At 45.3% G+C, this 24,492-nt stretch overlaps 1 protein-coding gene across 1 annotated transcript in view; it reads left to right on the forward strand.

Moving 5' to 3' along the window:
* PANX1 (pannexin 1) overlaps positions 1–23,384 on the forward strand; it is a 168,731-nt gene extending 145,347 nt beyond the window's left edge. Inside the window, exons 4-5 of the mRNA XM_063951448.1 lie at positions 9,183–9,841; positions 14,606–23,384. Of these exons, the coding sequence (XP_063807518.1) occupies positions 9,183–9,841; positions 14,606–14,685 (739 nt within the window). The 3' untranslated portion in view covers positions 14,686–23,384. The remainder of the gene's footprint in view (positions 1–9,182; positions 9,842–14,605) is intronic.
* Positions 23,385–24,492: the final 1,108 nt, after the last annotated feature.

A 24,492-nucleotide genomic window follows, 5' to 3' on the forward strand; every position in this document is an offset into this window, starting at 1 on the left:
CGGATTGGCCAAGAAGAGCTTGGTACCCAGAACTGCAAGAAATGATATCAGAGGACCCATGGCCTCTACCGCTCAGACAGGATCTGCTACAGCAGGGGCCCTGTCTGTTCCAAGACTTACCGCGGCTGCGTTTGACGGCATGGCGGTTGAATACCGGATCCTAAAGGAAAAGGGCATTCCGGAGGAAGTCGTTCCTACGCTGATAAAAGCCAGGAAAGAAGTAACCGCAAACCATTATTACCGTATTTGGCGAAAATATGTTGCGGGGTGTGAGGTCAGGAAGGCCCCAACAGAAGAATTTCAGCTGGGTCGATTTCTGCACTTCCTACAGTCAGGAGTGACTGTGGGCCTAAAATTGGGTTCCATTAAGGTCCAGATTTCGGCTCTGTCCATTTTCTTCCAGAAAGAACTGGCTTCACTACCTGAAGTTCAGACATTTGTAAAGGGAGTGCTGCATATTCACCCCCCTTTTGTGCCTCCAGTGGCACCTTGGGATCTCAACGTGGTGTTGAGTTTCCTAAAATCACATTGGTTTGAGCCACTAAAAACCGTGGATCTGAAATATCTCACGTGGAAAGTGGTCATGTTATTGGCCTTGGCTTCGGCCAGGCGTGTATCAGAATTGGCGGCATTGTCATATAAAAGCCCTTATCTGATTTTCCATATGGATAGGGCAGAATTGAGGACTCGTCCTCCGTTTCTCCCTAAGGTGGTATCAGCTTTTCACTTGAACCAACCTATTGTAGTGCCTGCGGCTACTAGGGACTTGGAGGATTCCAAGTTACTGGACGTAGTCAGGGCCCTGAAAAGTATATGTTTCCAGGACGGCTGGAGTCAGGAAAACTGACTCGCTATTTATCCTGTATGCACCCAACAGACTGGGTGCTCCTGCTTCTAAGCAGACTATTACTCGCTGGATTTGTAGCACAATTCAGCTGGCGCATTCTGCGGCTGGACTGCCGCATCCTAAATCAGTAAAAGCCCACTCCACGAGGAAGGTGGGCTCATCTTGGGCGGCTGCCCGAGGGGTCTCGGCTTTACAACTTTGCCGAGCTGCTACTTGGTCAGGGGCAAACACGTTTGCTAAATTCTACAAATTTGATACCCTGGCTGAGGAGGACCTTGAGTTCTCTCATTCGGTGCTGCAGAGTCATCCGCACTCTCCCGCCCGTTTGGGAGCTTTGGTATAATCCCCATGGTCCTTACGGAGTTCCCAGCATCCACTAGGACGTCAGAGAAAATAAGATTTTACTCACCGGTAAATCTATTTCTCGTAGTCCGTAGTGGATGCTGGGCGCCCATCCCAAGTGCGGATTGTCTGCAATACTTGTATATCGTTATTGCCTAACTAACGGGTTATTGTTATGAGCCATCTGTTGAGAGGCTCAGTTATGTTTCATACTGTTAACTGGGTATAGTATCACGAGTTATACGGTGTGATTGGTGTGGCTGGTATGAGTCTTACCCGGGATTCAAAATCCTTCCTTATTGTGTCAGCTCTTCCGGGCACAGTATCCTAACTGAGGTCTGGAGGAGGGTCATAGTGGGAGGAGCCAGTGCACACCAGGTAGTCCTAAAGCTTTCTTTAGTTGTGCCCAGTCTCCTGCGGAGCCGCTATTCCCCATGGTCCTTACGGAGTTCCCAGCATCCACTACGGACTACGAGAAATAGATTTACCGGTGAGTAAAATCTTATTATATATCTCCTAAATAATAGCCCTGTGATTCTGTGCCTGGGTCTCTAACGCTGGGCGTGGCTAGGAGCTCTCATTGGGTTAGCAGCAGGTCTATCACACCCAGTCCACAACTGATTGGGCGAGAAACGCCCTCCCACACAGGTTACATCCAATGGGAACTCTGCCCTTTGCCTGCTGTGTTTTCACAGAGCAGGATTAGCAATGGGACTGATGGAGCTGCAGCTCCAGCCCCACACCCCAAAATAGGCCCACTGCATCTGCAGCATCATACCCTCCAACACTTTACACATAAACACTGATACACATGCGAAAAGGGGGCGTGGCTACGGGTACAGCAGCGTGGCCACGCCCCTTTTCATATACTTTCAATGGAAGCCTGGAGAGTCAAAAAACAAACGGTACAGACCATAAAAAATAGGTACTGTACCTGCCAAAAAGGTGCAGCTGGAGGGTATGTCACTGCATCTGCAGCAAGTCTCTGTGCTGTAGATAGGAGGGGGAAAAATCCTTTTACTGCAGCGTCCTATGGGGGTCATTCCAAGTTGATCGCTAGCTGCATTCGTTCGCTGTGCAGCGATCAGGCAGAACTCGGCACTTCTGCGCATGCAGCGCAATGCGCGCGTTCGGCGTACTATTACAATGAACGATGTAGTTTTACACAGGGTCTAGCGATGCTTTTTAGTCGCACAGGCAGCCGCAAAGTGATTGACAGGTAGAGGGCGTTTCTGTGTGTCAACTGACCGTTTTCAGGGAGTGTTCGGAAAAACGTAGGCGTGGCTGGGCGAACGCAGGGCGTGTTCATGATGTCAAATCAGGAACTGAATGGCCTGAAGTGATCACAAGTGGCGAGTTGTTAGCACCAGTGTCCCAACGCGCCGCATTACAGCGCACTACATAAACTACAGCTCCCAGCGGCCCTAAGCACCGAAGCATTCCGCTCCTTAGGGCTGCTGGGAGCTGTAGTTTATTGCATACATCTTCCCTGTAATGCGGCGCGTTGGGACACCGGCGCTAACAATAGTGACTGGCTGCTGTGCGAGTCTCCGGACGAGCCACTGCCAAAGGGAGGACAGCAGCTTAGCTGCTGACAGGAAGAGAAGCAGGATAAGCATTACCCGCCCCTCCCCCACTCGCAGTACATCCGGGCCCCATCCGCGACACCCCCACACACCGCCTCCAGCACCCGCGATAGCTCCGGACCCCCTCCCCCACCCGCAGCGACCCCGCACCCGTACCTCCCACCACATCCGCCCCTCCCCCACCCGGGGCAACCCCGCAACTGCTCCTCCCCCACCCGCAGCGGCTCCGGACCACCACCTGCAGCACCCACGCACCCTCCCCCGCCTGCAGCACCACCGCAACCGCCCCTACCGTGGCACCCCAGGATCCCATCCGCCTCTTCCCCACACCTCCTACTCCCCCAACCAAAGCACCTACTAGGTGATTCACCAGGCCCTGCGTGCGCTGTTCACGCCGTTGCAAGGGGCTTCCACCCCTTAACCATTGCACGCCCTTTGTCCGTGCAATATTTAACCACTCACACAATTATGATAGGAGGTAATACTCCATATAATAAAAATATTGCACGCCAAAAGAGTGTGCAAGGGTTAAGGGGGCGCAGCCCCTTACGACGGTGTGAAGAGCGCCCGTAGGGCGCGATGAATCACCTAGTGTATATGTATATATATATATATATATATATATATATATGTATGTATGTATGTATGTATGTATGTATGTATATATATATATATATATATATATATATATATATATATATATATATATATATATATATATATAAACATGCCCAAAGAGACATTAGTCTACTGGGTTCTAGAGTCAATGCTATGTCGATTTCTGCTAGACGTGTCCTGTAGAACATGCAATGGACAGGTGATGCCGACTAAAAGAGGCATATGCAAGGTTTACCTTACAAGGCTGAGGAATTGTGTGGAGAAGGGCTCTCGGACCTGGTCTCCACAGCTATAGCTGGTAATTCTGATCTTTTGCCTTATATTCCCGCACAGCCTAAGAAAGCACGTCATTATCAAATGCAGTCCTTTCGATCACAAAGCAAGAAAGTCCGAGGTGCGTCCTTTCTTGCCAGAGGCAGGAGCAGAGGAAAGAAGCTGCACAACACAGCTATTTCCCAGGAACAGAAGTCCTCCCCGGCCTCTACAAAATCCACCGCATGACGCTGGGGCTCCTAGGCCTGGTGGGGGCACGTCTTCGAAATTTCAGCCACAAGTGGGTTCACTCCCAGGTGGATCCCTGGGCAATAAAAATTGTGTCTCAGGGATACAAGCTGTAAGTCGAAGAGATGCCCCCTCACCGATACCTCAAATCGGCTCGACCAGCTTCCCCCACGAGAGGGAAATAGTGTTAACTGCAATTCACAAATTGTATCTTCAACAGGTGGTGGTCAAGGTTCCCCTCCTTCAACAGGGAAGGGGTTTTTATTCGACCATGTTTGTACTCCCGAAACCGGACGGTTCGGTCAGACCCATATTGAATTTAAAATCCCTGAACATATACCTGAAAGGGTTCAAGTTCAAGATGGAATCGCTGAGAGCGGTCATCGCAAGCCTGGAAGGGGGGGATTTTATGGTGTCTCTGGACATAAAGGATGCATACCTTCATGTCCCCATTTATCCACCTCATCAGGCGTACCTCAGATTTGTGGTACAGGATTGTCATTACCAATTTCAGACGTTGCCGTTTGGTCTCTCCACGGCACCGAGAATATTTACCAAGGTAATGGCGGAAATGATGGTACTCCTGAGGAAGCAAGGAGTCACAATTATCCCGTACTTGGACGATCTCCTCATAAAGGCGAGATCAAGAGAGCAGTTGCTGATCAGCATAGCACTTTCTCTGGAAGTGTTACGGCAACACGGCTGGATTCTAAATATTCCAAAGTCGCAGTTGGTTCCTACGACTAGTCTGCCTTTCCTGGGCATGATTCTAGATACAGACCAGAAAAGGGTTTATCTCCCGATAGAGAAAGCTCAGGAACTCATGACACTGGTCAGGAACCTATTAAAACCAAAACAGGTGCCAGTGCATCACTGCACTCGAGTCCTGGGAAAGATGGTGGCATCATAGAGGCCATTCCCTTCGGCAGGTTCCATGCGAGGACCTTTCAATGGGACTTACTGGACAAGTGGTCCGGATCACATCTTCAGATGCATCGGTTAATCACCCTATCCCCCAGGGCCAGGGTGTCTCTTCTGTGGTGGCTGCAGAGTGCTCACCTTCTCGAGGGCCGCAGATTCGGCATTCAGGACTGGGTCCTGGTGACCACGGATGCAAGCCTCCGAGGGTGGGGAGCAGTCACACAGGGAAGAGATTTCCAAGGTCTGTGGTCAAGTCAAGAGACTTGCCTTCACATCAACATCCTGGAACTAAGGGCCGTATACAACGCCCTGCATCAAGCGGAGAACTTGCTTCGCGACCAACCGGTTCTGATTCAGTCAGACAACATCACCGCAATGGCTCATGTAAACCGACAAGGCGGCACACGGAGCAGAGTGGCGATGGCGGAAGTCACCAGAATTCTTCGCTTGGCGGAGAATCACGTAAGCGCACTGTCAGCAGTGTTCATCCCGGGAGTGGACAACTGGGAAGCAGACTTCCTCAGCAGACACGACCTCCACCCGGGAGAGTGGGGGCTTCATCAGGAAGTCTTCGCACAGATTGCAAGTCGGTGGGAACTGCCACAGGTGGACATGATGGCATCCCGTCTCAACAAAAAACTACAGAAGTATTGCGCCAGGTCAAGAGACCCTCAGGCGATAGCTGTAGACGCCCTGGTGACACCGTGGGTGTTCCAGTCGGTCTATGTATTTCCTCCTCTTCCTCTCATACCCAAGGTGCTGAGAATAATAAGAAAAAGAGGAGTAAGAACAATACTCATTGTTCCAGATTGGCCACGAAGGACTTGGTATCCAGATCTGCAAAAAATGCTCACAGAGGACCTGTGGCCTCTTCCTCTAAGACAGGACTTGTTGCAACAGGGGCCCTGTCTGTTCCGAGATTTACCACGGCTGCGTTTGACGGCATGGCGGTTGAACGCCGGATCCTAGCAGAGAAGGGCATTCCGGATGAGGTCATTCCTACGCTGATAAAGGCTAGGAAGGACGTGACAGCTCAACATTATCACCGTATATGGCGAAAATATGTTGCTTGGTGTGAGGCCAGGAATGCCCCTACGGAGGAATTCCAGCTGGGCCGTTTCCTTCACTTCCTACAGTCAGGAGTGAATTTGGGCCTAAAATTGGGTTCCATTAAGGTCCAGATTTCGGCCCTATCCATTTTCTTTCAAAAGGAATTGACTTCTCTACCTGAAGTTCAGACGTTTGTAAAGGGAGTGCTGCATATTCAGCCCCTTTTTGTGCCTCCAGTGGCACCTTGGGATCTTAACGTGGTGTTGAGTTTCCTGAAATCCCACTGGTTTGAACCACTCAAAACGGTGGAGTTGAAATATCTCACGTGGAAAGTGGTCATGCTATTAGCCTTGGCTTCGGCTAGGCGTGTGTCAGAGTTGGCGGCTTTGTCACATAAAAGCCCCTATCTGGTTTTCCATGCGGATAGAGCAGAATTGCGGATCCGTCCACAATTTCTGCCGAAAGTGGTTTCATCCTTTCATATAAACCAACCTATTGTGGTGCCTGTGGCTACTACTGACATGGAGGATTCCGAGTTGCTTGATGTGGTCGGGGCCTTGAAGGTTTATGTAGCCAGAACGGCTAGGGTCAGGAAAACAGAGTCTTTGTTTATCCTGTATGCTTCCAGCAAGCTTGGTGCTCCTGCTTCAAAGCAAACTATTTCTCGCTGTATCTGTAACACGATTCAGCAGGCTCATTCTGCGGCTGGATTGCCGCTGCCAAAATCAGTTTACGGCCCATTCCACTAGGAAGGTGGGCTCTTCTTGGGCGGCTGCCCGAGGGGTCTCGGCATTACAGCTTTGCCGAGCGGCTACGTGGTCAGGTTCAAACACTTTTGCAAAGTTCTTCAAGTTTGATACCCTGGCTGAGGAGGACCTTGTGTTTGCTCAATCGGTGCTGCAGAGTCATCCGCACTCTCCCGCCCGTTTGGGAGCTTTGATATAATCCCCATGGTCCTTACGGAGTCCCCAGCATCCACTAGGACGTTAGAGAAAATAAGATTTTACTTACCGGTAAATCTATTTCTCGTAGTCCGTAGTGGATGCTGGGCGCCCGTCCCAAGTGCGGACTTCTTCTGCAATGCTTGTATATAGTTATTGCTTCAATAAGGGTTATGTTATGGTTGCATCAGGGTTGGACCTGATGCTCTGTTGTTGTCATACTGTTGACTGGTTGTTATAAACTCATGTTATACGGTGTGATTGGTGTGACTGGTATGAATCTTACCCTGGATTACCAAAATCCTTTCCTTGTACTGTCAGCTCTTCTGGGCACAGTTTCTCTAACTGAGGTCTGGAGGAGGGGCATAGAAGGAGGAGCCAGAGCACACCAGAACCTAAATTCTTTCTTAAAGTGCCCATGTCTCCTGCGGAGCCCGTCTATCCCCATGGTCCTTACGGAGTCCCCAGCATCCACTACGGACTACGAGAAATAGATTTACCGGTAAGTAAAATCTTATTTTTACTGTAGGGTCAATTGTCCTCTTAGATCCGTTACACAGATTCGTAAAACACGTTTTTAAAATGTGTTTATTACATAAAATTCTAATGCAGTGGTTCTAAAACTCTGTCCTCAGGACGGGTCATGTTTTCCAGATCACCCAGATTCATTACTCACTGACACATTTTAATTATTTCACTTGCAATTCTGTGATGAGACCTGGAAAACGTGAACTGTTTGGGGTACTGAGAACTGAGTTTGAGAACCTGTGTTCTAGTGAGTAAATGCCCGGTGTACGTTCAGAATGTTGAAATTCAAAAGACAATTGGCAGCCCATACTAGGATGATTTTAGGGTTAGGCAGCCAAGAAGGTTAGTGTTAGGATGAGCAATACTCACCGATGCTGGACATGCTACATGTTGACATTCACAAAGTTGGTAAATTGTACTACACCAAAATACTCACGATCGATCCTAAATGTGGTTTCTAGTATTATGTAAATGCAGATGCTTTAAGAGACGTCCTTGTGAATATAAGATTCCGGCATTTACCATTCCAAATTGAAAAATGTGCATATAACTTAAAATCTGCGCGCCAACACAGTCACCTTTGTGTGTACTAGTGAGGCACGGATGTAGCCTTAGGGGTATAGTCAATAAGAGTCGGATCCATTCCGACGTGCAGTTATCGGAATGGATCCGACAACCCCTATTCAATGGACGGCCAAATCAGACTGTCGGATTTGGCCGTACACAGGGCCCCTGTCCTGCTGCTGCTGTCAGCGGCTGTGGATGCGCTGACCGCAGCGGCCAGGGGTGCATATGGCGGCGACCGTGAGCGGTATGGCGGCGGGGGGAGCAGAGATCGGCGCCTGGAGTTGGCTTCGGGAGCACATGTCTGGGGAGGCGCTGCAGGGAGAGAGGTGCCTGCGAGCGGCTGGGGGAACTGAGATCAATGGCGGGTGTGGGAAGCTGGATGTGGGGGGGACATGCGGGGGGAAGGCACTGCAGGGAGAGAGGTACCTGGCTGGGGGACAGCCAGGCACCTCTCTCCCTGCAGCGCCTCTCCCAGCCGCCGCAGACATTTCCCCCCGCAGCCAGCTCTCCCCGTCGGCTGTTGATCTCAGCTTCCCCCTGCCGCCCGCAGCACCGCTTGTCTCCTCACCTCAATCCGACATGTTTTCAAGTCAGATTTAGTTTGTCGGAAAGGGGGCCAAAACAGGTCGGATTTGGCCCAATTTCCGGCAGAAGCACGTGGATCGGCGGCTATTCCGCCGATCAACGTGTTTTCTGACAAGTCGGGAATTCCCCCTATTCAGCCCCTATTGAATAGGTCAGAATCCCTTCCGACCTATTTCTGTCGGAAGCTTCCGTCTTTCTGACAAGACTGTAGCTTCCGACAGTTATTGAATGCACCCCTAAGTCTGCATTATACAAGTATAATTGAGCCTTCAACGTGATAACTTCATCCCCTACTTGTAATGTTGCTGCTTCTCAGCTGGAGATGCACCGGTGTTGGGGACAGCCGAGGGTTAAGTAAAGCATCACAGAGCGTATCAGTGCACAGTTTAAGGTTTTGGAATAAAATACACATAAAATTCAGTAAGAGTTGGCTATAGATTGCTGACTTAGTCGGAGACTAAGAGAGGCCCGTTTCCCAGTAATTCCCATCTTTATTTGCATTGTAATTCAGGCTTAGGCTTTGTATCAACTTCATGTTATAATAAGCAAAGATTGTTTGAATCCAAAACCATCAGTGAAATAGATGAGAGAGCTTAGTGGGCTTTTCAGTTGATTATCTTCTTAACGAGTCCTTGTCTTTGGACGGATGTAAGTAACGTTTCAGAGTTTAATGCCTGCGTGTTTCTCTCCTTGCAGCACGTGGGATCCTTCAGAAAGCCCCTTCAAATACCCGTTCGTGGAACAGTATCTCAAGACCAAGCGGAGCTCTTTAAATCTGATTATCAAGTACCTCATCTGCCGGTCTCTGACACTGGTGATTATGTTCCTGACTTCTATCTACCTCGGTTATTACATAAGCTTCTTCTCCCTCACAGACGAGTTTAGCTGCAACATCCGCACCGGCATCTTGAAGAATGACACCACACTGCCGCCCTTGATACAGTGCAAGCTGATAGCGGTGGGGGTGTTTCGGCTGCTCAGTTATATAAACCTGATTGTCTATTCTTTGGTCATGCCCTTTGTGGTCTACACCATGCTGGTCCCTTTTAGGAAAAGGTCCAACGTCCTGAAGGTTTATGAACTGCTCCCCACGTTTAGCGTCCACCAGTGCCCCTCGAAAAACTACGACGACCTGAGCCTCTTTCTTCTGTTTCTGGAAGAGAACGTTAGCGAGCTGAAGTCCTACAAATTTCTCAAGGTACTAGAGAACCTTAAAGGCACGGGGGAAGATTTCGACACCATGCAGCTCTTAACGTCGCTAGGAACGGTGAAGACCGACATGGTGGACGGGAAGCAAACAGCGTTTAAAACTGGTGTACAGCCCCCGGCGACAAAGAATTGCACTGAGCTTAAAGGTAAATAGATTAGAGTGCTTGCTACATGGGTATTTACTAACATGATTAGTTTATGCACTATCCGTCATGTTTAACGCGCAGCTGATGCCTGTGTACCATAGAGGAAGCCAATTTATAGACAGAGCCAATAATTACTTATTCTTAGGGAATGTATAGACTGCCAATACTGGACAGAATGTCCGGGAGATTCTAACACACTCTACAATGCTGGTGATCACGGCTTTGTATAGTGGGGATGCATTTACCGTATTATGCACCTCCCACCTGACTGCCACCACCCTGAGGAGGCAACGCAAACATCCGCATGGATCGTCATGATTATTTGTTCTGGAGACAGATCCACTTAAAGGAAAATTGTACTTACTGTTCTAATTATAGCGCCATATAGCACAAGACGCCTGGTGCGATTCCCGTGCTGCACACTTTTGCCTCAGTTTCATGTGTTAGTTCACATATAGTGCCTAATACAGACCTGATCGTAGATTGGCAAAACCATGTGCACTGCAGGGGAGCAGATGTAACATGTGCAGAGGGAGTTAGATTTGGGTGGGGTGTATTTAAACTGAAATCTAAATTGCAGTGTAAAAATAAAGGGGTATGGGTCGCTGGGTCGACACAACTTAGGTCGACAGTCATTAGGTCGATCACTATTGGTCGACATGCATTAGGTTGACAGGTCAAAGGGTCGACATGAGTGTTTTTTTTTTCTTCTTTTTTCGGTGTCGTTTTCTTCGTAAAGTACTGGGAACCCCAATTAGTGCACCGCGTCCCCTCGCATGGCTAGCTTCGCTCGCCATGCTTCAAGGCAAGGTGTCTCGCTGCGCTCGGCACAGGTTACCGTTCCCAATTGTAGCCCACGTGGATTGGAAAGTATGACAAAGTCCAAAAATTTTTTTACAAATGTGAAAACTCATGTTGACCTTTTGACCCTGTCGACCTAATGACCGTATCCCAAATAAAGCAGCCAGTATTTACCCTGCACAGAAACAACATAACCCACCCAAATCTAACTCTCTCTGCAAATGTTATATCTGCCCCCGCTGCAGTGCACATGGTTTTGCCAATCAATTACCCCCATAGTGTACTAGGTATTTAGGATTATTTTTGCCACAAAGGAATTGCTATGAAGTTGCGCATAAAGCTGACCGATGCACAGCGTCAGTCACTCCTACCGGACCCTGTATTTTGCTCTTTCTACACAAACTGTGCTACTTTTTCCCCTGTTTTGGATTTTAGTTTGCTTATAGTGTTCTAGGGGCCTGATTCATACTTGTGCTATAATGGCGTCGACTTTTGTGGATCTGCAAAAATATGCTAATGCTGCCGCCAGAGCTTGTAGTGAGGCACCGTCCGGAGCCATCGCAGCATCGGGTGCAGATCAACATCCGCTCCTCTCAGTGAGGCTGTGGTCACTCAGAATGGCCGTCGTGTGCGCTGTCGGCTGATAATTGCTCAACTGCTAAAAAATACCTGTGAATCAGGCCATAGGTTCTTAGGAGTAGTATTTTGGCGCAGATAAGTCCTAAAGTCGGTGGCACGTTAAATGGGGCTGTTTGGCACAATTTAAGAATAGGTGTATTTGAACCCATCAGTACGTGTTTGTGTATAAAGACTTGCTCCTATAGGAGTATAGTATGAAACGAGCAGTATGAAAAGTCTCTACAACAATAGCAATAATTAGGAGATACAGAAAATGCAGACAAGTGATTTACATTGTTATAAGTTGGCAAAGGATCAATTTAGTAGTGGAGAACAAGAAGGGGTTTGTGTAGTCCATGTGGCTTAAATGATGACTACACACTATAACTCTTTTCAGGTCTCAGACCTCGGCCGTCTTTTTGGGACATTGCGGGTCATTCAGATCCCATCGGATCTGCTACTTCATGCGCAAAGTACAGGTGTTCAGTGCTTTTCTCATGCACGAATAGGTCCTACGATGTAAGACGACAGCAGATTGTTAGCGATTTACAGTCTGCTGCCGTCTGGGGGCCGGCGACGGCTTCCGTTTCCCAAAGCGGAGGTGTGTTGCCGCCGTATAGGGGGAGGGAAGAGGCCAGGGATCTCCATAGTTGGACAGAAGGTTCCCGGCCTCTGCAACGGCGGCTTGCGTAACACCATTAGTACTGCAAGTCGCAGCAGGAGGCGTCTACTTGTAACAGACTCCTCCTGCTGCATCACCATACAGCACTATCACTGCTGCTTCAAGGGAAATTATATTAGCTCCACCCACATCTGAATTAGCCCCCTTGCGTTTTGGATTGTTTTTTTCCCCCACTTGTAAGTCGGCTCTGAATTTATTCTACAGTTGACGCTGTACCGCACACTGCCTGCAGATGGTGCAATTCCACCACGCCTCAGTTGTCAGACACACTTTTTACTATGAGATTTAATTATATCATAACATAACATGATGTTCTGGGAACAGAAGTTTAGAGCAACAGACCGCGCTTCCTTTTATCCCATACTTGTAGAATTTGCAATCTCCTTAAAGAAGACGGTTTGTTCTCTGTCATTCTAGAAATGTTTTGCATCTTCCTTGCATCATGTTGACAAATACTTGAAACTTACAGACAGGCCAGGTTTTAGGGATATACTTGTTCACAGGTAATCATTGCAAACGTCACATGATTCTACAGCAGCGTTTTATATATTTCCTTATAGCTGTACATTTCTGTCCATTAGGTTCTTTTTCCTGAGAACCAGGGCAGGGTGTGAGAAAGGGGGTAGTTCTCCTGTTCTGATGAGTAGTCGGAATCTGTCTGCACAAGTGAGGTGGTTTGTAATAAGATTTCATGCACAGCGGGTGAAACGGTCACGTCCATTGTAATATTCACACTGTAATCTTTGTGGAGATGTATCTGCTTGGAATAATAATATAGTATATTATTATTCATAAACGTGTGTGGATTTCTGGAAGGTACAGAAGCACAATAGAGCAGAACATGTCTCCAGTACAGCCAGATTGTTCAGTTGCAGGTTTTCGTGGGATATAATTTGCTAGCAAGATAAAGAACTTAGGAAATGGGAGCTCTATGTACAGACACATCCATTTGTGTCTATTACTGTAAGTGCAGTTACATTAACAGAAGTAGAGTCCACAAAAGTGGGCATTAACTTATTCAGCCGTTTCTTTCCTTCTTATCTTACAAGTTGTATTATTTGCACCAGTCTTGAGATTGGTATACTTTTGGTCCTTTTCATGCTTATCAATCCACAGCTTGCTGACAGCTCATACGTCTTGCCTCAATACGCCACGCAGCGGGAGATGCCTGGCGTGTGAGTGAGCTGACCGGTCCCGTGCAACTCTGCTAGTGTCGGGCATCTTTTGTTGCCGAGAATGTGTCTAAAGGTCCGTACACATTAGACGATGTCGCTCTGTGAGCGTCGTCATCTAATGTTTCCCCCTCCCGGGCCAGCCGGTTGGCGGCCGACTGTACACACTCAGCGATATGACCACTCATATCGCTTAGTGACGTCACACCTCCACCAGCCCTGCATGCAGGTTGTGGACGACAGTCCAGATCCTGCATGCATGCACTGGCGACAGCGACGATCGTTGCCGACCCACGGGGCTGCGCATTGGTAGTCGCTGGCGGCATACACACTTGCCGATAAAATGAGCAACGTCGCTCAGGGAGGGGAAAAATGAGCGACGTCGCTCATTTTATCGGCAAGTGTGTATGGGCCTTTAGTCACATCGCTATGCGAAGAAGACGCACAAGCAGACTGCTGATTAAAATTAAATGTTGCATGTCTACATTCTGTGTGTGACCACGCCTGTATCTGCATACGAAATGCTGTGTTATAGTGTTTCCAGGAAAACACTTTAGCGTATTATTTTGGATGCAGATACAGCTGCAGTTGCACACAGAATACAGGTTGAGTATCCCTTATCCAAAATGCTTGGGACCAGACATATTTTGGATATCGGATTTTTCCGTATTTTGGAATAATTGCACACCATAATGAGATATCATGGTGATGGGACCCAAATAAAAGCACAGAATACATTTATGTTACATATACACCTTATACACACAGCCTGAAGGCAATTTTAGCCAATATTTTTTATAACTTTGTACATTAAACAAAGTGAGTCTACATTCACACAATTCATTTATGTTTCATATACACCTTATACACACAGCCTGAAGGTCATTTAATACGATATTTTTAATAACCTTGTGCATTAAACAAACTTTGTGTACATTGAGTCATCAAAAAACAAAGGTTTCACTATCTCACTCTCACGCAAAAAAGTCCGTATTTCGGAATATTCCGCATTTCGGAATATTTGGATATGGGATACTAAACCTGTATAGGCATGCCACACATTTTAATCAGCAGAGTCTGCTTGTGCGTCTTATTCGTGTTGTGATGAAGATGCATTTTTTGGTAAAGAAATACGCTAGAACATTCTCACGCGACCTGACATGCCAAGAGGAGCTGTTTGGCGTGACTGCAGCACAGATGTATGAAGACATATATCAGTATAGAAGGTACCTAAACAACCCTAGGTGTTGTGGAACTACAAGTGTCAGCATATGGCTTGCAGGGCATGCATACTGTATGTAAACTTTTGAAAATTAATTTGGAAGAGCTGCTGTAGCCTCACTCTATATATCCAGTGTTCTAATGTCCCCCTTCAGCTACTGAGAAGAGCATTTAAAGCGAATACAAAGTCCCATTATTTCTGCTATGTACGAAAGAGGAGCCTGGAGGATGCCGTCTGGATTCATTCCATATTGTATTCTTTCTCTGCAGATCTGTCCACGGGGGATGGAGTAAAGACCACCACAGAAGACAAGAACGTGAGGCAGAGACTCTTGGATTCGTCTTGCTAGGCAGCGCATCCAGCCTCCTATTGTTTACCACAGCCACGTCTGAGGCAGAACCATTGGTAGTATTCACTGGATGATCCGGCACCTGAATATACTTTGTGCAGCGTGCCGGAGCATTTTACTCAGGTTTTGGTCGCAGTTCCATTTCTTTGATTGGCCGCTGTCGGTCCAGGACTTTTATAGTTGGCTGAAATCCTAAGCTTACCCTCGAACTAGCGACAATGTTATGTCTGACAAATGAGCACTTTCGTGTAGCCAATATGAATCAAGAGAACAGGCCAACCTGTTTTATCCTAATAACAGCGACTTGAATTAAATAATTATAAGTCACCGAATTGTACAAACAAAAAACTGGCAATACTTTTTGTAATGTGGCAAAACTGTATAATAATTACATTTGGGTTTTTTTTAGAATGTGTTACTTAAATTTGTCTTCAGTTACTTTGATTTAAAAAAAAAAAATAGAAAAAAAAACCTGCCGCATTACTGTACATTGTTTTTTCCCCTTGAATCATCCCTTATATGCACTTAAGCTATATTTAATATTGTCTTTATTTAGCCATTCGAATGGATTTTGTAAGTAAAGGTGTTTTCACCTTCAGATAACTTTATTGGCTTGTGCAGGGTGTACACTTGTACACCCTGCAGCTTTTACTAAATATGGTTCCTTTTTTATTTTGCCCTCCCCTGGGATGCATCTTGGCATTGCCAGGTTCTGTGATAAAGCTGAGCCTAGAGAGCAGCTATGTGTTGTTCCCTAGGGCAATAGATATCAACAGCTCTGCCTTATGGTAAAATACATGCCTAATAAGTGCAGAAGATAATTAAGATCAAAGCATTTAGTAAAAGCCAATTGAAGGCTCAATATCACTTGAATCACCATTGCCTCAGGGGATCCTCAGGGAATTTGTTCCCCGCCCTGTAATTGCGCCCGACAGAGGAACGGGCTTTCATACTAAGATTTAAAGATGTTAGTGGTGTTTCCTCGTTGCAGTTTTTTTTATTATTATGTAATAGGAATGTCCATCAAACCAATAATATACTTTTAAAATGTTTTGATTGTTGAAATATGTTTTTTTTAAATGACATTGTTTACAAACCCTTTACTATTTCTGCAATAATAGACTTTATTGACTGCATTATGGACACTAGGAAGCTCCTGGCGACTCATTTGTGGTGCCTCACTGACAATGCGACGCGGTGTATGAACAAAGTTTGATGATCATTGGAAACCGCAACCCGCAGGAGACTGAGGCACGAGTCTCTCTGATGCACTAAGTGTGCATTGATATGGATTAGGTGGACATCCCATTGTTACCAACATATGTAACCGAAGAAAAATACGGCTTTCACACACTACTTGAGGAGACTTCATAATTGCAAATGTTCTAGCCTTTAAATTAAGTAAGCAGTATATTCTTATCGCCTGCTTGGTGTGGAGAGCTGATTGCATGAGGTGTTTTCACGCTAGGATTGTGTGATGAGGACACGTGGTGCTGTTTTGCAGGTGGATTCCCATTCAGCTCTGGTCTGTGAATAATTTTCTGGGTTACTGAACAGGGGAACTCTTATCAGTCACTGATGTTTTTGTACAACAGTTATGGTAGCTTGGTTTTCCTTAAATGCGATATTAGTGTGACTTCTAATTGATTAATGTAATGTCTGCTATAGTCTGAGTCTTGCTCTTACATCTGTAGTCACTGCTGTTCACAAGTCCTATAGCCGCAATTCTAACTGCAGCCAAAAGTAGTATTTTTTTCATCTATCAATATATATGGAGCCGGATGTAACGAAGTCTGAGTTGGCCGGAAATGCGGGTTCCGAATCAGAAAGACAAATCAGCCGTATTGTGCAGTGTGTATGGTCGATTGCGCGCTTCTGCAGGTCACATGCGAGGTTGTGTGATTGGCTGTGCAGCACAGCCAATCGCACGACCTTGCATGCAATGCAGTGAATATTAATGAGGGGCGGAGCAGTGATCGTTCTGTCACTCATTAATATCTACCTAGTGTGTACTGGCAAAGGGTAATCGCCCTGCCCATCGGCACAATTGCTGGTCGCACTAATGTATACCTAACTTTAAACTTTAGTGTGACTTGTCCACGGACAGAATGTAGACTCCAGAATGTAGACTCCAGGGGGTAAATTTACTAAGATGGGAGTTCTATTTAAGATGGGATGTTGCCTATAGCAACCAATCATATTCTACTTATTTATTTATTAACAGTTTCTTATATAGCGCAGCATATTCCGTTGCGCTTTACAATTAGAACAACAGTAATAGAACAAAACTGGGTAAAAACAGACAGACATAGAGGTAGGAAGGCCCTGCTCGCAAGCTTACAATTCTACTTCTCATTTATCTAGCACCTTCTAGAAGATAATACCTGGAATCTGATTAGTTGCTATGGGCAACATCCCATCTTAAATAGAACTACCATCTTAGTAAATTTACCCCCAGAATGTCAGCAGGGGCTCCACGTGTCAACATGTTGAAAATGTTGACGTGCATAATGTCTTAAAGTCACAATATCTTAAAGTCAATGTATTCAAATGTTGACACCCTAACCCTGACATGCCTCTTGGCAACCTATAATTTTATATATATATATATAATATATAAATGTGATTACTTATCCGCCAGGAGACATAAGGAAGTAAAGACACTAATTTTCACAGCCTATTAATGGGATCAGGAGCCTGCGGGGTTCCCTTCTAAAACAAACCTACACGGACCTTTGAATTTATATGATTTAGACGTCCGTTGCTGGAAAAATCAATGTATTGGGTAATATTTGTATGCCTGACAACATGATGTGTAAATGCTGTTTGTGCTGTAGCTGAGAGCTGTCTGAGAATACTGACTGTCGCAGCCCTGTATGGCAGTACATTGGCCGATGCATGATAAAGTGAATGTGTTACAGCAGCAGCTGCTACGTAATGATTAGCTGTGCGTCGGGGACGGCAGGCTCTGCTCTTACCAGCAATGTACAGTCTAAGCTTCTCCTTCCAGGTATGAGAACCTTGCACCGGGCAATGTCACAGTCCCAGCTCTGTGTGATGCTACATATCAGTCAGGTGCAGAGGTGTCTGCAGGAGGCGATGTTCCCTAGCAAACTGCGCATAGGTTTTGGTTTTACCATTAACTCAACAGATTAGCTAGCTTTCCAATTTAAAGGAACAGTCATGTAAATACGGAGAGTGTAGACTTGCATTGATTATAGGTTTCTTCGTTAAGTCTTAAAGGAGAAGCGTTTGTATTTTTGTAGAAAGCAAAAACATTCTTCCTCATCAACATTCGGACGTATCAAATGTGTCTGCTTAACACACATTCGTTACAGAGATATGCAATTGGGGAGTTCTGTCTGTTGGTAATTAATGTAACTGCTGAGAGCTAGTCCCGGCTTGGACAGATTGTATTCCCCTGATCTTTGTATTTACAGTCAATAGATACAGATTAATGACACTGGCTGGAGACTGAGAGCAGGATATTGATGAGTAGAGACCACGTGCACAGATTCTCTCCTTGCATTGAGACCATCCATGCTGCCTACATTACTGTAATTAAACACATCCATTTAATACCCAGAAACCTTGATAAATCCTCATCCTGGTTAACTCCATATATAAAATACTATTAGAAGACCAGAAAATTCAGCAGTTATTCGGCTTGTTTAGTACACTCTGTAAGATTGCGTTGGACAAATGATGTAGTTAGAAGTCCATAGCATTGTGATTAGGGGGCAGATGTATTAACCTGGAGAAGGCATAAGGAAGTGATAAACCAGTGACAAATGCAAGGTGATAAACGCACCAACCAATCACCTCCAATATGTAAATTAACAGTTAAGAGCTGATTGGCTGGTGCGTTATCACCTTACACTTATCACTGCTTTATCACTTCCTAATGCCTTCTCCAGGTTAATACATCTGCCGCAGTGTCTGCTACATGATCACTATACCTGAGGTTTACCCTGTAAGATTTTAATTAACACACAAGAAATATGCTTAACTTTTATCAGTTGTCTCCCATGATATATACTTACTATACTATAGTCTTGATTTGCTGAAGAGGTACCGTCCCCTGTACGCAGTGAGAGCAGCACTGTGTGGGCTGAACTAACACGCAGCCTCTTTTGTGGACCAAAATGCTCCTAGTGTGATATCACTAATTTCTAATGAGTTGTTAGTTGAAGACTGCACTTACATCTAGGCTTCCACTGTAAGAGGGCCTACACACTGGGTGATGTCTTGAAAGATTGTTCATAAATGAACGATAAATCGTTCCTATCTTTCAGTGTGGATGCATCAACGGTGAACGATGCGCGTGCCCGCAATCGTTGATCGATCATCGTTGATACATGCCAGTCAATTTGGCCGATATTGATGTATGCACTCTCGTATCGTTCAAATTGACCATCGATGTCGTCCAGTGTGTATGTTAAAATCGACCATTGATAATATCGTTGGTCGAAAACATCGCCCTTAACACTTTGAAGCTGACACTTGGTCGTGGTGAATGACATTGCTTGCACTTGGTACAAAAGTAATTATTTATGGCTGCAGAATACCCATAGCTACTAACAGACTGACCCGCAGTGACCTGTAAGTAACTCACCTGTGTTTAAGTGGAACCTGTCCTTTATCCCTGATTTTGGCCGTCAGGATCCCGCTGTCATCCCGCAATCCCTCTCTGTGATCTGTCGCTGATCCCTTGAGTAGCCTGTAGCCTCGGTGAAGTCTTGTACCTGCATTTGCTTAGTAAAGAAAGGACTAAGAAACATGTAATATTTATGTGAGTGCCATAAATGAAATGGATTGTGCATGTATTAGTATGAGAGCATTCAATACATACTATTACATTATATGGATTTATTGATGGATATTTAGATTCTAGAATCTCTGCTTTCTAGTCTAGTTTAGAAAATGAAAACCTCTCTTCCTGTGGACATACTGTATTGTCCTACATGTCCCTGATTTTCATGTACTGCTGGATAGAATTGTGAACGCGCCGCATGGTTACTGCTTTAAATCAGTACAATAACACTTTTGTATGTGCATTAAAGGCTATGCTTTTGTAGGCAGCTTACTTTACTGGCATGGTTATTTCATCCAGCCGAGCCCCCCCGCTGATTACAAACACCGCGACAATTGATCGCAGAGGTTTGGATAATAACCACAGTAACGCTTATGGCGATGCAGCCTTTCCTTTCCCATTATGTGAGAAAATCAGGATTTTTATAATGGCGTCCTCTGTTTATAGATATGTAATGTGTTTACAGGTAATTGGGCAAGTTTACCCGAAGTATAAAGCTTTTCCGACACTTGTGTAGAAATCATTTTGTTCTTTCCGCAGTGTTTAAAGAAATGACTGTAGAGAAACTTACGTAACTTGTATATGTTCAGAAGCTAGAGCTAAGGGGGGTCATTCCGAGTTGATCGCTCGCTAACAACTTTTTGCAGCGCTGCGATCAGGTAGTCGCCGCCTACGGGGGAGTGTATTTTCGCTTTGCAAGTGTGAGAACGCTTTTGCAGCCGACGGCACAAAAAAGTTTCTTGCAGTTTCTGAGTAGGTCTGGACTTACTCAGCCGCTGCGATCACATCAGCCTGTCCGGTCCTGGAATTGACGTCAAGACACCCGCCCTGCAAACGCTTGGACACTCCTGCATTTTTCCAACCACTCCCTGAAAACGGTCAGTTGCCACCCACAAACGCCCTCTTTATGTCAATCACCTTGCGATCGGCTGTGCGAATGGATTTTTCGTTAAATCCATCGCCCAACACCGATCCTCTTTGTACCCGTACGACGTGCATGCGCAGTTTTGCCAAGATTTAACCTGATCGCAGCGCTGCAAAAAGTTGCTAGCGAGCGACCAACTCTGAATAACCCCCAATGTCTCTGACAGTATACCCTTTGAACAGAAGGCTTGCAATCCTGCGTTGCACATATCCTATATAATTAGAGGTACAGTTTTATGATGTCAGGGGTGAATAAAATATATATGTTGTGGTCTTTAGTAATATATTTGCCATCATGTTTGAGAAGCCATGATAATTATCGCTGATAACTGCAGAGAAGCCGATTTGCTTCATAACTTTTATCTGGATTTAATAAAGATTGCCTTCAGTTTATGGCTGTCTTCAGGTTCGCTTAGTGTTAGTCCGTGGCATAATTCCTTTGATAAAATAAAATACTGCAGGCGTCAGAGCTGCTGCTGAGTTTATGAAAAAGGATTATTGTCTGCAAACCGTATGCATGACCTTTACGAGTATTATTTTAAAGCGTCCAGACAATGGAGGCAGCCATTGTGTTTGTTCAAACCGTATTTACAGATATGTAGCCTATGTATTCACTAGGAGCTAGTGATGTCGCCGAGCCAATCTATGATGTCACTAGTTCCTAGTTTATTGGCGAGCGGAGTTCTCTAGTCCCTGTTTAAACAAGACAATGTTCTAGAATATGTACTCAACCTACAGACTCATTGGATAGAATGTAATGAAGTCCTAGTTCGGCGGCCGTGTGGGATGCTGGCCCGAATTTGGAATAAGGCATAGTTTAGTCCTGCACATGATTGCCCCTTTAAAAAAGTCAGAGTTCGGCCAGCATCCCGCACGGCCGCCAAACTCAGACTTCGTTATCTCCCGGCCACTATCTCCACAGTCTGCCATAGGCAACGGGTGATGTTGAAAGATGGCGTTAGGTATCATTGCCAAGCTCCATATAGTCCTTTTTATCGCTTAATACTTGTCATCTTTCGCAGTCCCAATCTTACGATCAGTAAAGAGGGACTGCAGCAGATATCTGTGGTATTCTCTTTATACATAGCCCCGATAATGCGCCAATCCTCCGAATACCGCTGGACTGACTGCAGAACTAGTTTAATACATCGGCTGTTTACTGCTATACATCTTTACATCTGTACATTGGCTCTCATTCCGAGTTGATCGCTCGCTAGCTGCTTTTAGCAGCAGTGCAAACGCTAAGCCGCCGCCCTCTGGGAGTGTATCTTGGCTTAGCAGAATTGCGAACGAAAGATTAGCAGAACTGCTCGAAAAATATTTTCATGCCGTTTCTGAGTAGCTCCAAATCTACTCCTTCGTTGTGATCACTGCAGACAGTTTAGTTCCTGCTTTGACGCCACATACACGCCCTGCGTTCGGCCAGCCACTCCCCCGTTTCCCCAGGCACGCCTGTGTTTTTACCTGACACGCCTGCGTTTTTTAGCACACTCCCGGAAAATGCTCAGTTACCACCCAGAAACACCCACTTCCTGTCAATCACTCAACGATCAGCAGAGCGACTGAAGAGCGTCGCACGACCTTGTGTAAAACAGTATAGTTTTGTGTGAAAGTACTTTGCGCGTGCGTACTGTGGCCCGTACGCATGCTCAGAAATGCCGATTTTTAGCCTGATCGCTACGCTGCGAACAACGGCAGCTTGCGATCAACTCAGAATGACCCCCATTGTTTTTACATTTTTTGGATACAGGAGTAAAGATACTGGGTATGGCTGTTTGTTTTTTGTGATGAACGCAGACAGTAATACATTTTATGCTGTAAACTAGTGCATAATTTTTCCAATTACAGAATTTTATACATTACATTAACTCTGTTGCAAGATGGTCACCAGTGTCCTCTGTTAAAGTGCAGCAGTTGTCTGCACGTTGTGGAAGCAGCCATTTTGTAGGCTGAACCAATTGTCATGAAGATAAAAACTCCCATGTTCACTAGGGACCAGTGATGTCACTGAGGTACTTCAATATTCGTGATGCACTGGTTCCTAGTAAAAGTAATGGCTGCATTCTCAAGTTCACAAATAGCTGCCAGTGGCAGAAACACATTTTAATAGGATCATTTACACTTTAGCATCTCCACAGGTGACGTCTCTTCTTTACAAATAATGACATCAGCAATATGACATAGTGCTGAGTTTACAATGGTACGTATACTGACTGACAATCACTAGTTGAACAACTGCTATTGGCTGTGAGACAACCATGCCCATAATACACATTTTTTAGTGTCCCAGGCATGATTTGGTGGGCTGGTTGGCTCAGGAGAACATACAGTATGCTGCTGGGACTACCATAGCTACAGTTTGCTTTCAGCCGTGGTGGGAAAGGTCACAAAACATGAACTTGAATAGCTGCCACTAATGCCTTCTCTGAGTTTATATGCAACTAGAACAAAGCCTTCAAGCTTCTTGAATAGAAAAACAGTGGATTCGTCCATTGTGTTGTTATCGAAAGCAGAATTGTGTTCGTATCTAGCCATAAAAGTGCAAGATTAGAACTTGTTGTGCTCATTACCTACAGTACACAGTGATGGCAGCCATTTTGTTGAGTATAAATGCACTAGGAACTGGGGACATCAAGGCTGCCTAAATGATTGCCCTACTTCCTAGTGAACTGATACACTGAATTATTTAAATTATGTCACTAGTTATTAGTAAATTGGTATGCTTAATGTTTATAAGCTCACAAAATGGCTGACCATTGTGAGACGCTGGCAACCAATATTATTTGTATGAAATAATGTACATGTTTCTTTAGAATAATCCTGACCAATTGTATGTAAATATTCGATGCTGTAAATATTTTATACATTTCTGCTGTTTATCTTCTTAACCCTGTATAAACTGGAATGATATGGATTGTTGCACTTAGAGCTTCAGTACAAACTAATAAAACTCTTGGATCAACTTGTCTTCTCTAATCTACGACGAGATAGGTTCAGGTTAGGATACGGTCCTTCAGCATAGCTGTGTGCGTGTGTTTCTAAACTCAGCCCCTTAAAACTCTCTGAGCACAGGATAAAGTGGCACTTAACTGGCTACATAATAATGGAATAGAATGGCTGCATTTAACACAAAGGTGGTCTGTGTCATTATTCAGGGACCCATCCCTGCTGAATGCTGACATTTACACTTGATAATTGGATACTTACTCTGGAACATTCTGTAGCTTATATTTTCTAAAGTTTATTCTTGTATTTGTCTTTTCTTAACAAGTTCAGACTATGATTTTTCATTTTGTTTAAATAAAAAAATGAATAATATAATTGTGTGCTGTGCTTGTATATTTCGAATCTGGGAAAGGACAAGCACTTAATAGTATAGTATGTTAAATCTACAATGAATATATGTATATAGCGCCGAGGGTTTGCATACCGAAGTGAAGAAAGTGTCAAGCCTGTCTGATTATTACATAACCTCAGTCCAAGGGTGTAGCTACCATAGGTGCAGGCAGTGCAGCTGCTATGGGGCCCAGAACTGAGAGGGGCCACCTTCCCTGTCACAGTTACATGTGTGTTATACTAGGGCATAGCTACTATAGGTGCAGGGAGTGCAGCTGCTATGGGGTCCAGAGCTGAGAGGGGCCACCTTCCCTGTCAGTTACATGTGTTATATACATTTTTCGCCATTGGGTGGTACGTAGGGGTCCTTTCAAACTTTTTCGTTGGGGCCTGCAATATATCTAGGTCTGCCCCTGGACCTGCTCATTGTAGTGTGGTATAAAATGAACTGGAGGGCATTATAATGTTATATAATATGAACAGGTAGCAGTATATATATCATAATGTGAATTGGGGGTACTGTGCGGCATAATGTGTACTGGCAGCTCTGAAATGTGACATAGGGTGAACTTAAGCACTACTGCGATTCATAAAAGAAACTAGGGCTCTACTATGGGGCATAACATTAAATAAGGCTCTACTATGGTTCAGAAAATGACTATAGGGCATAAAATTAACAACTGCTGCAGAGAAGTGTCATTGGGACGGGGGGCCCCTTCAAAATGTGGCTATGG

The sequence above is a fragment of the Pseudophryne corroboree genome, chromosome 2 (genome assembly GCF_028390025.1).
Source record: "Pseudophryne corroboree isolate aPseCor3 chromosome 2, aPseCor3.hap2, whole genome shotgun sequence".
Taxonomy (NCBI): Eukaryota; Metazoa; Chordata; class Amphibia; order Anura; family Myobatrachidae; genus Pseudophryne; species Pseudophryne corroboree.